General features: G+C 37.6%; 3 protein-coding genes across 3 annotated transcripts in view; 1 reads left to right on the forward strand and 2 right to left on the reverse strand.

The window, feature by feature from the left end:
- Positions 1–2: 2 nt before the first annotated feature.
- On the reverse strand, positions 3–4,787 carry faap100 (FA core complex associated protein 100). Its single transcript, XM_057358408.1, has 9 exons — positions 4,482–4,787; positions 4,293–4,411; positions 3,492–4,138; positions 1,839–2,057; positions 1,591–1,747; positions 643–1,504; positions 428–544; positions 256–342; positions 3–140 (listed from the first exon to the last, which is right to left on the reverse strand). Exons 1-9 carry the CDS (start codon positions 4,632–4,634, stop codon positions 9–11), a joined length of 2,493 nt encoding a protein of 830 aa, XP_057214391.1. The 5' UTR covers positions 4,635–4,787; the 3' UTR covers positions 3–8.
- Positions 4,788–5,780: 993 nt separating this feature from the next.
- The window catches only part of acsf2 (acyl-CoA synthetase family member 2), a 17,725-nt gene continuing 7,698 nt past the window's right edge, over positions 5,781–15,807 (forward strand). Inside the window, exons 1-10 of the mRNA XM_057357933.1 lie at positions 5,781–6,417; positions 6,704–6,899; positions 8,789–8,917; positions 9,001–9,054; positions 9,183–9,301; positions 9,407–9,569; positions 10,208–10,303; positions 10,434–10,585; positions 10,721–10,812; positions 10,969–11,045. Coding sequence (XP_057213916.1) covers positions 6,308–6,417; positions 6,704–6,899; positions 8,789–8,917; positions 9,001–9,054; positions 9,183–9,301; positions 9,407–9,569; positions 10,208–10,303; positions 10,434–10,585; positions 10,721–10,812; positions 10,969–11,045 — 1,188 coding nt within the window. The 5' untranslated portion in view covers positions 5,781–6,307. The remainder of the gene's footprint in view (positions 6,418–6,703; positions 6,900–8,788; positions 8,918–9,000; positions 9,055–9,182; positions 9,302–9,406; positions 9,570–10,207; positions 10,304–10,433; positions 10,586–10,720; positions 10,813–10,968; positions 11,046–15,807) is intronic.
- chad (chondroadherin) overlaps positions 11,061–15,807 on the reverse strand; it is a 6,269-nt gene continuing 1,522 nt past the window's right edge. Inside the window, exons 2-4 of the mRNA XM_057357934.1 lie at positions 14,139–14,302; positions 13,866–14,023; positions 11,061–12,923 (exon numbers count right to left, since the gene is read on the reverse strand). Of these exons, the coding sequence (XP_057213917.1) occupies positions 13,870–14,023; positions 14,139–14,302 (318 nt within the window). The 3' untranslated portion in view covers positions 11,061–12,923; positions 13,866–13,869. The remainder of the gene's footprint in view (positions 12,924–13,865; positions 14,024–14,138; positions 14,303–15,807) is intronic.

A 15,807-nucleotide genomic window follows, 5' to 3' on the forward strand; every position in this document is an offset into this window, starting at 1 on the left:
TCATGGAATCAAATAATGATCAGTGGGGTTGCCCTCAGCTGCAGGAAAATGCGAAATAGGATCTCAGAGGTCTTGTTCGTCTCTGTTGAACCACCAAGAGCTGCTTGATTGTAAGCGTCCTGAAGGTCTTTATAAAGAGACTGAGAAAAGAAAAGACAGTTGTTTTTTAGACACTGTGTTTGAGTTATGCAAATGTGACATAGTGTATGCAAACAAGATCTAGACTTGTTGCAACAAGAGAGTGTTGAGATCTACCTCAACATGACGGACGGTTTCACACAACCTTTGTGCTTGTAACGGCTTTGTATGCCCACGATTTGCTGTTGTGTCCTCGAGCAGCACCTGTTTGGAAATGTAATGATTTGTACATTACATCAGATTGCACGTTTTGTATATTTGAGATTGAAAGATTTTGTAACAAAAGCACCTGTAGACGTCTCAGAATTGCATGATGCAGTCCGCACACCGCCACCATAGACAAACTCTCCACCCGAATCTCTAGGACATCTAGAGGTCCTTCAGAACTAAAATCTTCCAGAGTCATCTAGAGGACAGACGTGATAAACTCTCATTGTAAATTATAGACTGATCATCAAGACCTGTTCTGAACTGATTATAAATAAATAAATGAGTAATGGGCACCTCTTTGGCCAGTAGCTTGACTGGCTGTCCATCAGGGCTGTACGCACATACAACTTGAGTTTTTATAGATGCGCGTTCTGCTGTCTCCTTATAAACCAACCAGTTTAGAACAGATGAACATATTTCCACACCGCTGGTGGCTGAGAGGTGCAGTTTGCTCTTAAGAAGCTCAGACGATACCCTCACCACCACTGGAAGAGGTCCGGATTTAGGAACAATATCAGAGTTCTGTGTTCGGACTCCTTTTGAACGCAGAAAGGCTTGGATGCCATCCGCGGCAGTGTTGTGTCTGATAATGTTACCAGGAGAAAATGCTCCTTCCAGCCTTAATGAATCAAGCCAATCTACCGTTAAAGTGTTCAGTGGTACGCTGATGGACCCCATACCTTTTAAGAGCTGTGATACAGCTTCAGACGCTTCAGAGCTAAATAAAGCCGTAAGAGTAAAAGCAAGAGAGCAATAGATGTTTACTGGCAGCTCGCCGACTCTTTCAAGAGGAATCGTCACGTCCAGTTTTTCACCGCAATCCAGTTTCCGGAATGGAAATGAGTACGTCCTGGATGTGCACTCTGTATTTGCAGTCTGAGATGTGGATAATGGATGCACCTGAAGGCACAAAGTCCAGCCCTGTTCCAACGTATACATGCTTGCGTTTTCTAATACACACGTGAGAGTCAACGACTCTTTCTGGAGCAGCGAGCTCCATCTCGCCACACCGTGACAGCTGATTGGTTGTATGCACTTATTGAGTTCCATTTCATTTCCATGATTGGCCAACAGGAGGTTGCAAACGCTCATGACTTGATTCAGACGCTTGAGAGATTCATTTTTCTCCTGCAGTTTGTGTTTTAAGGACTCTGCCCTGAAAAACAGTCAAAACAGATATTTAGTGTTTATTGTGTAGTGTTCAAAACCTGGGATTATTGAAAAATAAAATATCATTCTTACTCCTCCCAAACATTTCCAATGGATGACAGGAGATCCTTCACTCTCTGGCCGGCTTGAGATGAGGAAAACCTGGATTCGTTTTCTTTATTGGGCCCTTGAGGAAGGTTCACCTGCATGAGTCTTCCACTTGAAGATGAGGCCAACAGATGCAAAGATCCTTCAAATGCAAACACACATTTTTTTGTGTAAGGAATTAAGCCTTTCAAATTTTGAAAAAAAGAGATCCAGCTGAAATGACATGACAGTACCTGTGGCATTAGTGTATGGCCCAGCCAGTGCTACAACCCCGCATACACCAAGACTGTTTGAGCTCAGAACTGGATGTTGAGGTTCAGTTGCTGCTTCCGTTTCTGGTGAGGTTTTGGTGAGCTGAAGAGCTTGTAGGTCATTCAGAGTGCTGTAGAACAGGTATTTATCATCAGCACAGGCGCACAGCACCGGTCCTCGTACACTATGTTCATTGAAGCCTGTAAAATAGATTGAACAGATTACCAAAAATGATTGAGGTAGATTAAATAACAAATGGATGATTTAGACCGTGTGTTTTCAATCTTTTAGATGCCAAAGAGGCATCACCCAAATATGATTATTCTAGTGTTAGGGACCCATCTCCTAAAATTTAAAAGGCATCTTTTATCAACACAATTTATACACTGAAAAATGTATATTATAAATCTATTATAAAAATGTATAAATTATTTATGTTTATTATGATTTTTTTTCATTTTAATTTTCTATTTAAAATCTTTTTTTTTCTTATATTACTTCACCCGAATTTGAAAATTCTGTCATCATTTACTCACCCTTAGATTGTTCCAAACCTGTATACATTTCTTTGTTTTGCTGAACACACAGGAAGAAATTTAAAAGAATGCCAGATCTCACCCACCATTTACTGCCATAGTAGGGAAAATAAATGCTATGGGAGTCAATGGGGGGTGATATTGGACAATCTTCCAGATATCATCATGTGTGTTCAGCAGAACAAAGAAATGTATACAGGTTTGGAACAATCTGAGGATGAGTAAATGATGACAGAATTTTCATTTTTGGGTGAAGTATCCCTTTAATCACATTTCTATTTATTTACTTTAATAATCAAACTAGATTATTAACTATTTTTGTTATTTTAATCACATTTTTTTATTTTATCTGTCACTATTGTAATGTATTGCTAAATGTATAAATTATTTGTGTTACATTTTTACTCTACCTTTTACATTACATCTATTTTTATATTAATCACACTTTTATTTATTTACTTTAACTAAACGTAATCTATTTAATATATTATTAACTTTTTTTATTTTAATCTAATTTAGTTACTTATTTATTTTTCATTCATTTAATTTATTATTTTAATACTCATTTATTATTATTTTTATGCCTATTTTTTATTCTTTTTTAGTTAGGCTTTTCATCAGACCCCTGGGGGTCCTCAGACCCCTGTTTGAAAACCCCTGAAAAAGCACGCAAGTGTTTCTGTAGCTCAACAGGTAGCGCATATCACTTAAAACAGTGGTTCTCAAACTTTTTTTGTTGTGAGGCTCCCCTTTGTGTATAGTGCATTGCATTGCTACCCCCCAAATAAAGACTTATAATCTTAAACTTAGAATTTTAATTAAACCAAAAACATATTCAGTTATACAATGCAGGAACATCAATTCTTTCGGTTGTTGGTTTTATTTTTCATACAATTCATGATAAATTTCTATATTTCATAAAATGCCACAAAATCTGTGGCCCCCCGGAGCCATCTTGGGGCCCCCAGTTTGAGAACCACTGATAAAACGTCATTGGTTTGATCCTCATTGATTCACCCAATTGCACTGAAAGTGTATTTAAGCAGTCTTTTAAATAGATATTTATTTCATATAATATATGAATATATTCATTCTTACTATAATCTGCCTTCTTGCTTTCCGAACTGGTCTCCTTGCTTCTGACCAACAGAAGTTTACCCCTTTGACCAAGTGCGACCAAACACCGAGGTCCGTCGTCCCCCGAGACGCAGGTTCCAATGAATACGATTGGCTGTTCTAAGCTCTGGAGCACTCTGATTGGTGATCTCTGCTCACCTCTTGGACCATCCATTTGGGGGAGGAGCAAAGGAAAGCAACAAATACGGCCATCAGGTAAACCACAGAGAAGGACTGGAGAATTGACTAAAGAGGCATCTACTCCAAACAAGAGCCTGAAGAGACGAAGCTCAAGATAAGGATGGAGCTCAGACTTGTGAGAGACGGCAGAGTAGATGCACGTCAGTACAGGAGAGGACTTCCTACTTTTTTCTTCATCTGTTATGTTTATAACATCTTCTGTGGTGTTCGAAGAGTTGTGTGTCGCTTGGGTGTTGACAGTTGTGACCTGGAAGCATGCAAGTTTATGAAGGGGCTTGGATCCAGGCTCTTCGTAGACATCTAAGCTCCAGGTGGACTTGTGAAGGCTAAGAGTCACAAGGATCTTCTCGACTATGATGATTGCTCGCAGACTGGTGTTTTTGAGGACAATGCAGTCATCTGAGACTCTGGTCACAACAGGGTCAGAACTTTTGTTCACAGAAGCAGAAGAATTAGAAGGATAAACAGCTGATGGTTCATTTTGTAATGAAAACTATTAGAATTTGTATTACATTTTTAGTAGGACACTAAAAAGCTGTTCGACAACTAAAATATGTAAAGTATAACAGGAAGTATTGTTACCTTGAAGGTGGGGGAAGAGTGGTGCAGTAAAGTCCACCGTTCTCACACAGGACATATAGTCGAAGTTTATCAGCACTTAATGCCACATAAGTCACTGGGGTTTCGTAGTGGAGTACAGTCTGAAAAACAACATGTATTACAATGTGAGCTTGTAACAAAACAAATATATTACAGTAGACGTGTACCTACCGTGACTCTGTTTTCCTCAATATGAAACACAAGTACATGACTGTCTCCACAGGTCAAGATCAGATTCGTGTCGTATTGAATGATGCGCGATGAGTGTGACTGACAGTCACTAAACTCGGATAAATACGCCACACTGCACCGCATCGCGTCCATTACTACATAACGCACACGTTTTTATTACATTCTTTACGGTAAGATCAAAACATGAACGCTGTTACTGGTACAAATAATGATATTTAATAATATGACAGAAACTTTCTTATTTCATGTACGCGCCGCTACAGTAACCAATGAGGTCTATCTTCTTATTCTACCACTAAACATTTATCCACTAGTTTACAGTATACTGCCACCTGCAGGTGAACTACAGGGATCAGAGATGCGTTATTTTAAGCAGGGTGTATGTTTTATAATTTGTTTTATTTTTCATTTACTTTATATATTCAAACAAAATATAAACCCAGACTAAGATTAATGCATATAATTAAAGTATATTTTTGTGTATGTGTGTGTGTTCTTTATAGAAGTGGTTCTCATTGGGGCCCCAAAATGGTTCCAGGGGGCCACACATTTTATTAAACATAGACATTTATCATACATTTTGTGCAATCAAACATCAGAAAAATAAGACCACCAACCAAAAGAATATATGTTTTAGCATTGTATACCTGAATATGTTTTTGGTTTAATTAAAATTTTAAGTTTAAGATCATGGCCCGGTTTCACAGACAAGGCTTAAGGCTAGTCTCAGACTAAAAGGAATGTGTGACCTGTCTTAACTGAATATAACTTGCCCAGAAATATCTTAAAATATATCAGTGCCATTGTTTTGTCTCAAGATGCTCACCGGTAATGTATTCTTCTAAGGCATTTTCATAAAAGCGACATAAATATCTTAATTCAACTAAGGCATAGTCCTGGTTTAAGATAAACCGTGTCTGTGAAACCGGGCCTATAATTTGTCTTTATTTGGGGGGCCGCAAAGCAATGCACTCTACACAAAAGGGGCCTTACAACAAAAAAGTTTGAGAACCACTACCATATATCTATAACATACAGGAATTATATTCTACCAAGAAGACAGGATTCTTACTTATAAGCATCTGCATTAATTTATAATATAAATACCAAGAAATTAAATAAATAAAAGAACAATGCTGTGGCTATGTAACAGTGTGCCAGTAGCCTACACGTTTACATACTACATTCCACAGATTTATTCAAGCCACGCCCCCTTTTAACGCAACCGTATTGTCCTCGAAAAAGAAATATATTTTGAGAATAACGTTACGTAATAAGAGCACCAGCAAACCAGTCTTAGTTATCCATTTTTGTAGTTCATTAAAAAAACATACATAATGCTTTTGTTCAAATCTACCAACACATAAACTGATTCATGCTACTACATCGGGAATTCTAGAAAGTTAAAGCCGCTGTTTAACACGTTATGCATATTTGGGCAGACTGAACAAATGACTGAGCGAGATGCCCTGTTGTGATAACGATAGTGTTTGCGTCCTCAGTTCAGGGATCCGTACTGCTTGGATTGTCGTCTTGGGAGTGGAGGTGCTATCTTCGTTTTAAGTTTCAACCTCGGCATTGCTGTTGCAAGATTTGGACTCAGGAAAGACATGCATTACTCGATACGTTAATGATTCACGATGAAAACAACTCAGGGGTGTTTATTTTAATGTTATGTGCATTTATTCCATAGACGCCACGTTTGGGTGTTTCTGTAGATTGTACTTAGCACCGAGTTTCAAAACAAATCATTGACCTCAAAATTGATCAGAGTTGATTTATAGCAAAACAACGTGGGCGTAAAAATGTCTTCCAAGATTCTTCTAGCAAATCTACGCGCGACCGTACAATTCTGCAAAACCGTGAACATTCTGCAGAGATCTCGGACACCTTTAATATCTGCTCAACAGAGCTGGTAAGACCTCGTAAAGACACGTGTTGGCATGGTTTGTTGTTTACCTGCTAAAAGTAGTCATACATCGCACTATTGTATTGGAAATTGGGCACACGTAAACACGTCTTAAAATCTCCGGAAGTGTTTAGTATCAGTTGCTGTCGCTCTTATGTAACGTTTTAACTAACTTAACTGTTACATTGAAAAAGAGCCGCACACATTTCAATGTCTATTTAAAATGGTGGTTAAAGTGTCAGGAAATGACATGCATCTGTGCATAACATTCTTCTCTTTTCTTTTACTCCAGTGCAATTCACGTGGATAACCCACCCAGGGTCCCAACCCTGACCACCAGCTATGCCCACGGCATCTCCTCTCATTCACTGTTATACAAGACCGTGGATCAGTGTCTTCAGGCGTCAGTGGCGCGACACCCTGACCGTGAAGCGATGGTGTTTGTGGAGGACGGAATGCGCAAGACATTCGCCGAGTTTTACCAAGACGTGAGTGGCCTGTTTGCTTTACAGTAGGCCTAGAGAAGTCAGTCTGGAGTTAACAACCGCGGTGTTTCCCCCTAACTGTGGTGTAAAGGGTCCATATAGCCCCCACTGTTGAAAGTGTAGTGTGGAATGAGGGATCTGGGCCAAATCCAAAAATAAAACAAATTCCCGAGCACCCCCATTAATCTAAACTAAATATGGTGCTACCACAAGTTCCATGTGGGATTTAGTACTCGTATTTAGAGTAAACAACTAATATTTAGAGTTTCATATTTAGAATGCATGTAATATTTATAGTATGCTAATTTTGGGAGGGTTTAGTAACACAGACAATTCTCCTTTCATTTTTTGTACATTTATCTTTGTTGAGAGTGTTGTGTAAATAAATACAGAAAATCAAGGGATTAATCATTGGTTTAACAACATGAAGCAATTATTTATAAAAGGTATTTAATTGTGTTTGCGGTTATTTTGCGAGTATGTAAGCATGACCTTTCCTCCATGTTCACAGAGTGTCAAGGTACAAGTGCAAAAGGTAAAAGTATTAATAGTTTGTACCCTACTGAAATTTTCTCTGAATTGGCTTGTATGGGTTACCTGGTCATATCTAGAGTGGTAGTGGGTCACAATAAATAAATGCATCAGAAGTTGAACATTTATTTAGCATGCAGCGATAACTTATCGTGAAGTATGTTACAATTAGTACAGTGTGTTTTGTGTTATAAAAAATGAACACATATGCATATTACTTAAAGGGACAGTTCACTCAAAAATAAAAATGATGTCATAATTTACTCACCCTCGAGTTGTTCCAAATCTGTTTACATTTCCTTGTTCTGAAGAATGCGGAACAAACCGTTCTTGGCCATCATTGACTACCATAACAGGAAAAATGACTATGGTAGTCAAAAGTACCCCAGAACTGTTTGTTTTCCTACATTCTTCAAAATATATTCTTTTGTGTTCAACAGAACAAAGAAACTGTTTGGTTACAAGTAGGGATGTAACGATTCACTCAGCTCACGATGCGATGCGAGTCACGATTCTGATCTCACGATGCGATTTATTCACGATTTACCCACGATTTATTTTTACAAAATGAGTTGAAACAAATTAGAAATGAACAACTTCCCTTGCATTATTTCTTAAATGATTCACGTTTCTTTGTATAATAAAATAATGTTTTATTTGAAATAACAAAACTAAACTGCAATTTTATAACAAATTAATAATAGAAAAAGTCTCTTTAATATAAACAAACTAATACTTGTCTGAGCTTTTCTTGGATTTTTTTGCATTTAAGAAATATCAGCATGTCCATGTTTAGATTTGCAGTGAAAATAGAGGCCCCTGCTGTTCAAAAAATGTATTGCGATTCAGTTTACACCTCAACCGATTTGAATCATCACTCATTATAACCGATTTTCAACCGGCTCCCGGTGAATCGTTACATCCCTAGTTACAAGCATTCTTCCAAATATCTTTCTCTGTGCTCATTAGAACAAGTAAATTTGTACAGATTTCGAACAACTTGAGGTTGCGTAAATGAGGACAGATTTTTTTGTTTTTGGAGGAACTGTTCCTTTAACGCTTTTTCTTTTAAATTCCAATATGGCTTTTTCTCTTCTCTATAACATTAAGTTATACTAAAATTGTATGGAAAATTAAAATTCGAATGGAAATTGCAGAATATTCTAACGCAGGAAGTGTTGAAGTCCCACAGGAGTCACAGTCCGTTCTGGAGTGTGAAAATGTCATAGAAATCTGCAATGAACTTTGGGCTGTGACATGTCAGCTAAATTCATCCCTTGGGTTAACTGTAAAAGTTGATTTTCCTGTTCTTTTATACTGTTATGTATTGAAATTGAAATGTGCTTTTATTTTGAATTCAGGTGGAGCAGGCCGCTGCAGGTCTGCTGGCTGTTGGGCTTAAGAAAGGGGATCGTTTAGGGATATGGGGACCAAACATCTATGAGTGGGTTTTGATGCAGTTTGCCACGGCCAAGGCCGGGATTATTTTGGTAGGTGTGTTTCCGTGTGTCTTATAAGTTTTTTATTTTCCAACAACTGGTCTAACTTGCTCCAACTATTGTTTTTTTTAAAGGTGTCAGTGAACCCTGCTTATCAGTTACAGGAGGCAGAATTTGCACTTAGAAAGGTAAGTTAATGTTTGTACATGCACCAAAATACCAATAAAAAGTAGGTCACTGATAAGGTTTTTGTAGCGTTTAGTTTGAACATATACGCAACTTCCTCCAGGACTAATGACTTGAATGCTTCTTACAGGTGCAGTGCAATGCCATTGTTTGTCCAACTCAATTTAAAACCCAGAAGTACTGTGAAATGCTAAGGCAGCTTTGCCCAGAGATGGAAAAAGCATCTCCTGGAGGAATCAAGAGTTCAAAGTACATATGACTTGAGAAACTACACACTCATTAATGTTCAGCTATAGTGTTCAGCTAGCACATCACATGATGTTTAGGTGTTAACTTATGGTTGTCTATTTTTAGACTACCAGATCTACACACTGTGATCGTCACGGATAGTCAGCAGCCGGGGGCTTTCCAACTAAAAGATGTGATGCAGGCAGGAACCAGCGAACACCATCAACAACTACAAGACCTCAAGAAGACAATCATGTCCGATGATCCCGTTAACATTCAGTTTACATCGGTACTGTTTTCTTATATCTTGTCTTATGAAATCATTATTTAAAGGAGCAATGTGGAGATTTTAGCAGCATGTAGTGGTGAGGTTGTGAATTGCAACCAATGGCTCACTCCACTGCTCGCCCCTCCCTTTCGAAGCACTACGGTGGCTGACACGGGGCTAAGATGTCGTCACGTTTTCGCTTCTTTGCTGAAGGAGACAACGTGTTTACGAAACGCGCTCTGTCGAGCAGTTTGTCCGTTTAGGGCTACTGTAGAAACAACATGGTGAATTCTGGGTAAGGGGACCCACGGTGTATGTAGATAGAAATAGCTCGTCCTAAGGTAATAAAAACATAACGCTTCATTATGTAAGGTCTTTATACACCTCTGTAGGCATAGTTATGTAGATTATATTGCATTTCTATCAATAGATCCTCTTTTAATATTACACACAGCACCTTTAAGGCTGAAGATTTTACAGTGTTAACAGCACCGATTGATATTAAGGAAATCAACCTTAAATTCTATTCCTATACCTGTCACTGGATACTAAGCTGGTAAATTTATTTAAACATCAGAAAAGTACAAACTTTAGCTTTTAACTTCACTCTATAATAGATGAATAATATATCTTCAAACGTTGGTGTTTATGATTTTTAGGGAACTACAGGAAAGCCCAAAGGAGCCACTCTGTCCCACCACAACATTGTCAACAATTCTTACTTCATTGGCATGCGTGTGGGCTTCGACTGGAGGGTGAGTTCATGGTTGTGTTCAAGGGGAAAAAAAGTATTGTAAAAACCCCTTCTATTCCCCCAGTAAAAATGATAAGTTAAGAATAAGAAAACATTCTTCTTAAACTGCATATTTACACTTTCTGTAACAGAAAAACGTGAGAGTGTGCTTGCCGGTGCCCATGTATCACTGTTTCGGTTCGGTGGGTGGTGGTATGGTCATGGCTCTTCATGGCATCACATTGGTTTATCCTTCTACGGGTTATGATGGACGTGCCAACCTGGAGGCCATGGAGAAAGAGAAGTATGATGCCATGTATTAGTTCTTGCCATGTGGTTGTTGGATTAGCATTTCGGTCACTTGGCTGCTATGTCTGATGTTTTTTGTTTAATGTCTTGGTCAAAAAAGTAAAGAAATTGCTCCTATCTGTTTACCCAGGTGTACGTTCATCTATGGAACTCCAACTATGTATATTGACATGCTCGGTCAGCGTGACCTGGCAAAGTTTGATTTGTCTTCAGTAGAGGCTGGTAAGTCAATTCAACCTCTTTTAAAACTAGGTAAAGGTGCATTGTTAAATGGCATTTTCAGTTTTGACTTGAGAGCTCTTTTGAGCAAACAAAGAGTATGTTATATACTGTAAGTTTGTCATGATCTGATGAGGTCATCTGTTTTCTGTCCGACAGGTATTGTGGCCGGTTCCTTTTGTCCTCCGGAGGTGATCCGTAAGGTCATTAATGTCATGGGTATTGAGGAAATGTTGGTGAGTATTACCTTTAAACATGAAAATCTTTTCATAATACAGATGGGTTGTTGTTTGCTGTCAATCAAACAATTGTAATTATGTGCAATAAGTCAATTATATCACTAGAGGGAGACAAAGACAACAGTCTTAAAATTTGTAGTACATTGGTACATTTCTAAAAATCTGCAAACAGAAATTGGATACATTTTTATATAAACCACTCACCCCGGCTTATTTCTCAGGCTTCATTTTTAGTAAATGTAGTGTATGCACACTGAGTCATGCAGGTTTTGAACAACATGAGGATCATGAAATGATGACAGAATGTTTATTTTTCAGTGAACCACTGTATCCCTTTGAATCTTCTAACACCACAGTGTTTTCATTTTGTTGTCTCATGTCTTAAGAAGCTTTTGACCAAAAACAACACGAAACAAGAAGTCAAAGATGTAAAGAGGTCAGATCGTGAGTATGTGTCAGTCGTATCTCAGTCACCGTCAGGTTAGGTTTGTTAGCCTCAGAAATTCCTTGCAGGACATTGTTAGACCTATTAAGTTGTCCTCACAAGAACCTTCATAAAGCACTCTAAAACTTGGGTCAGACATGGCTGTTGGGGTTATACAAGCGTCTGCTAAATGAATAAATGTATATTGTAAGTTCTTGGTTCTGCTACCATGCTAATGACAGTATGAAGTGACCATTAACTGACAATAAGTAGAACCAACAAGGTCCATAGTATGCTGACCATTTGTATTGAATTCCTTAAGAAACATTTTGGCTTTGCTTATAGATTTTCCATGCTAGTGAATATTCAAGCTATGTTTTTCATTCAAAAGTATGTTTTTCATAATTTCGGTATAGGCTTTATCGTACAGACAGCAGAACATATAAAACTTACCTCAGACATGTAGTCAAGCAAGTCTTGGTAATTCAACACAGAACTGCTCTGGATGTTAATTAAAAATAGCTCAAATTTGTATAAATACACAAATTTGTATTCACTTAAAATACACAGAAATGCCAACTAAGTTCTATGCAAAAGGGGAAGGACCTCTTTGTTATTATTATATGTGACAAAATCATCCTGTGATATTAATGTAGCATAGATGTAATGATGCGTAAATGTAGTGCTTATCACATAATATTAACAAATTTCATCACATAATTGCTTTTTGTGTTATTTTTATTAAATATTTAGCATATTCAGATAATACTTACAATTGCCAGTAAAAGGGTAGCACTACAAGCCCCCTTTAACACATTTAACTGCTTAAATCCTTCCACCGAATAACAAATGCTATCTGAACCTGCTTATCACTGAACTCAGGATATCAGGAGTGATGTAAGCTCTGAGATGTCACAGATCTGGTATAGTTCACCCAAAAATAAAAATTCTGTCATCATTTACTTACCCTCAGACCTCATCCCCCATTTACTGCTGTAGTAGGGAAAATAAATACTATGGGAGTCAATGAGGGACACGGTCTGTTTGGTTACTGACATTCTTCCAAATGTCTTCCTTTGTGTTTAGCAGAACAAAGACATTTATACAGGTTTGAAACAATCTGAGGGTGAGTAAATGATGACAGAATTTTCATTTCTGGGTGAACTATCCCTTTAACCATGTTTATTTTAGTATACTGATGCATACTATTCTTTTCCTTTTGCAGCAATTTTTCCAAAATGTCACTTTGCAAATGCACACTGTTGCTCCTTCTGGATGCTCGTCATTGTTTGTAAACACATATTTATCCTATTCATGCTATTTAGTATCCGTTCATATAAATGTCGCATAAAAAGTGTGACGGAGGAAGTTGACATTTGTTGAGTATTTTGCATTGATTTTATTTTCTGCACTTGAAGTTCCATCAACTGGACAGTCTTCTTTTTGTCCTCCTGTGGGAAAACAGTAATAAGGTTGCCAGGTCAGTTGGCCGAACCTGTATTTGGACGCCTGTGACTGGCTTTGGCACACAGTCCAGAACATCACAACCCAAAACAGAAAAACACAAAGACAGAGAGTTCAAATCAAACATAGGATTGTAAACAACAGTGACTCGAACCCAAATCCTGACCACAGTTATATTATTACCAGTCAGTCTTTCATCTTAGAAGAGGTCAAATATTTATGGTTGGGGTTTAACTCTTGAATCTGTACAAGCATTCAACTTTAATTTCTCACGAAAGTTACTGGAATTGATTGTCTTTTTTCATTTCCAACTAAAAATGACTGAAAAATGGCTTTGACTGAGTAATGCTAAATGTGTTTTGTTAATTATTATAAGCTTATTAGGAGTTTCAGAACTAGACATTTAACCACTTATGACAAAACCAGCTTTTCCCAAACTTCTCGGTTGACTTTATCTGTCTTACGACTATCAAGACGTACAGTAAGTCATAAATATGGTGAAAAAAACTTTATAGAAATGAACCCTAGACCAGCTATTTACTTTACCACCAGAGCTTTTTTTTCATTATTTGTTTACATTTGCTGGCTAGTTGTCAGTCAGAGGTCTGTGGTTGATGTCTTATTTTTTATATTCATTTACAAGATCTTATAGACCATAAACCTAGTCTGGGTCTGGATGTAAGACATTGGTTGAGGGTGTGGGTATGAAATCTGGACGCCTTGGACCTGAACTATGGTTTATAGGCTTAGACAAAATATGGGATGTTGGTGTGTTGGTTTGTCCCTATAGCTGCTTACTTGAAATAAAATATTACCACCAGAACATTAGGTAGCCATTTATGCATGTATTATTTTTATTTCTCTTGTTTAATTCTGACTATAATGTAGAATTAAGTACAAGATCTGAATGAACAGGACAGTCATCTCACCATCTCAAGGTCGTGTTCCCTTCTTGGCTCGGTCTGTCTTCGTCTTTGCCTTACAACGGCCGAAAGCAGTGCTGTCCCTTATTTGCTTGCCTTTCTGGTTTCCAGGGGAAGCACAAACGGCGTCAGGAGTCAGACGCTGGCGACTATTGTCCATCCATCTATACAAGCCAATCAAAACCAACCAAATTGTCAATATTAGGAATCGGGATATGAAGTCAAATAGTATGAATGTGTTCGCAGGTTCAAAAATCTGTTGATTTTGTATTTTCGTACTTTCTGAGGTTTGTTAACGGGCAGGTGCAGCTCCATGGGTTGTTAAACAGTGTGATGTTTTGGAGGCTTGTGAACTCCAGGCTGACCGGCAGGGACCTCAGCTTGTTGTTCTCAAGGTGTAGAGATTTGAGAGCGGTCACTCCTTCAAAGGCAGCGTTGGAGAACTTGATAGATGGAATAGACATCACCATGAGATTTTTATTGAAAGGTATAATCTAATTTAGACCTGGACATAAACAGAAACTATTAGAGAAAAATGCGGTTCTGACATAACTTATATCTAATGAAAATAACATTTGTAATGAAGAAGACAATCAAACCCTGCTGTATATACGTAAATGATACACTTTTTTTATACATTTGCATGTAGAATATTTTTGCAGTTAGCATTTAACATCATTCATAATATCAGAAGACTGGATGCTGTCTGAGGGCTTTTTTCACATGAAAGACCTCTTTTATGTCCTCCAGGGCTTTACTCTTCTTCTAGCCCTCCATCAAACGTCTGAGGTGTATGCAAAAGTGCTAAAAACTTCACCAAGGTGTTAGATGTTCTGTTCTGCTTTATAGGAAGATGGCGGTCGAGGGGTCGGTTCAGTGTAGACACAGCATGTGGGTGTGTGACGTGTTATATAAGCGTAAAAGAGATGCACTTATTGAAAGGCCATTTTGGAAATTTCCACTCAGAAGTCCAGAGAGGTGGAGTGTTTGGTCATTTGAGGCGATGGAAGGTTTGTCTTGACTCGCGTTATGTCCATCGACCTGCTCTTCTGCCAGAAGTGCTTCTGAAGAGCCAATTGTCCATTTAGATGAGGCAAAGGCAAGCTAAAAATACTTCTCTGCATGGACCGCAGAACACCCTGCCACTGTTTACCTGTCTGCTAACTCTTCCTGACCCGTTTACAGGGGAAAACAGGACTTGGATAGAGGCAAACGTGCAAATGAACCCTAAAAATATCTACATATGATGTTTTCTGTCCTACAAGCGGTATTTACCTGCCACGTGTTGTTGATGTTTCTAGATGAGAAATTGAGTTTAGATCACATATCCACATGTGCATAATGTTTGGGCCTATGAAAGATCTCATTTTAGTCATTTCGAGACAGTTTGTTTTTAAGGAACGCTTTACTAAATTGATTGACACAAATGAATTGGAAATCAGAAAACGGAACATTTTACAGTATAGATGTACAGTAAATCTATAACCTAAAGCATCTTGCATCTTTTGGTCAAGACATCAGTTCCCTCACAAATGAAAATTCTGTCACTATTTACTCACCTTCATGTCATTCGAAACCTGTATGACTTTCTTTCTTCTGCAGAACACAAAAGAAGATAGTTTGAAGAGCGTTGATAACCAAATAACGTTTGACCCAGAGTTATTGTAGTTTTCATTTGTTTTATTTAGTTTTTTTTTAATTAGCTTATATTTTTAGATCTTTAGTTTTTATGTTAATTTTAGTTAAAGTTTTAGCAATTTAGGTATATGCTTTTGTCATTGTATAATTTATTTGTTTATTTTTTATGTTGCTATATAATATTAATTAATTTCTATTTTGGTTTTATTTCAGTTTTTGTTTATTGTTATAATTTTAGTGCTTTAAACTTATTTCAATTTATTTTTGAGGCAACATTTCAATTTTTCCTTTAGTTAAGTTTTTCCCCATA

This window comes from Triplophysa rosa, linkage group LG18 (assembly GCF_024868665.1).
Source record: "Triplophysa rosa linkage group LG18, Trosa_1v2, whole genome shotgun sequence".
NCBI classification, from domain to species: domain Eukaryota; kingdom Metazoa; phylum Chordata; class Actinopteri; order Cypriniformes; family Nemacheilidae; genus Triplophysa; species Triplophysa rosa.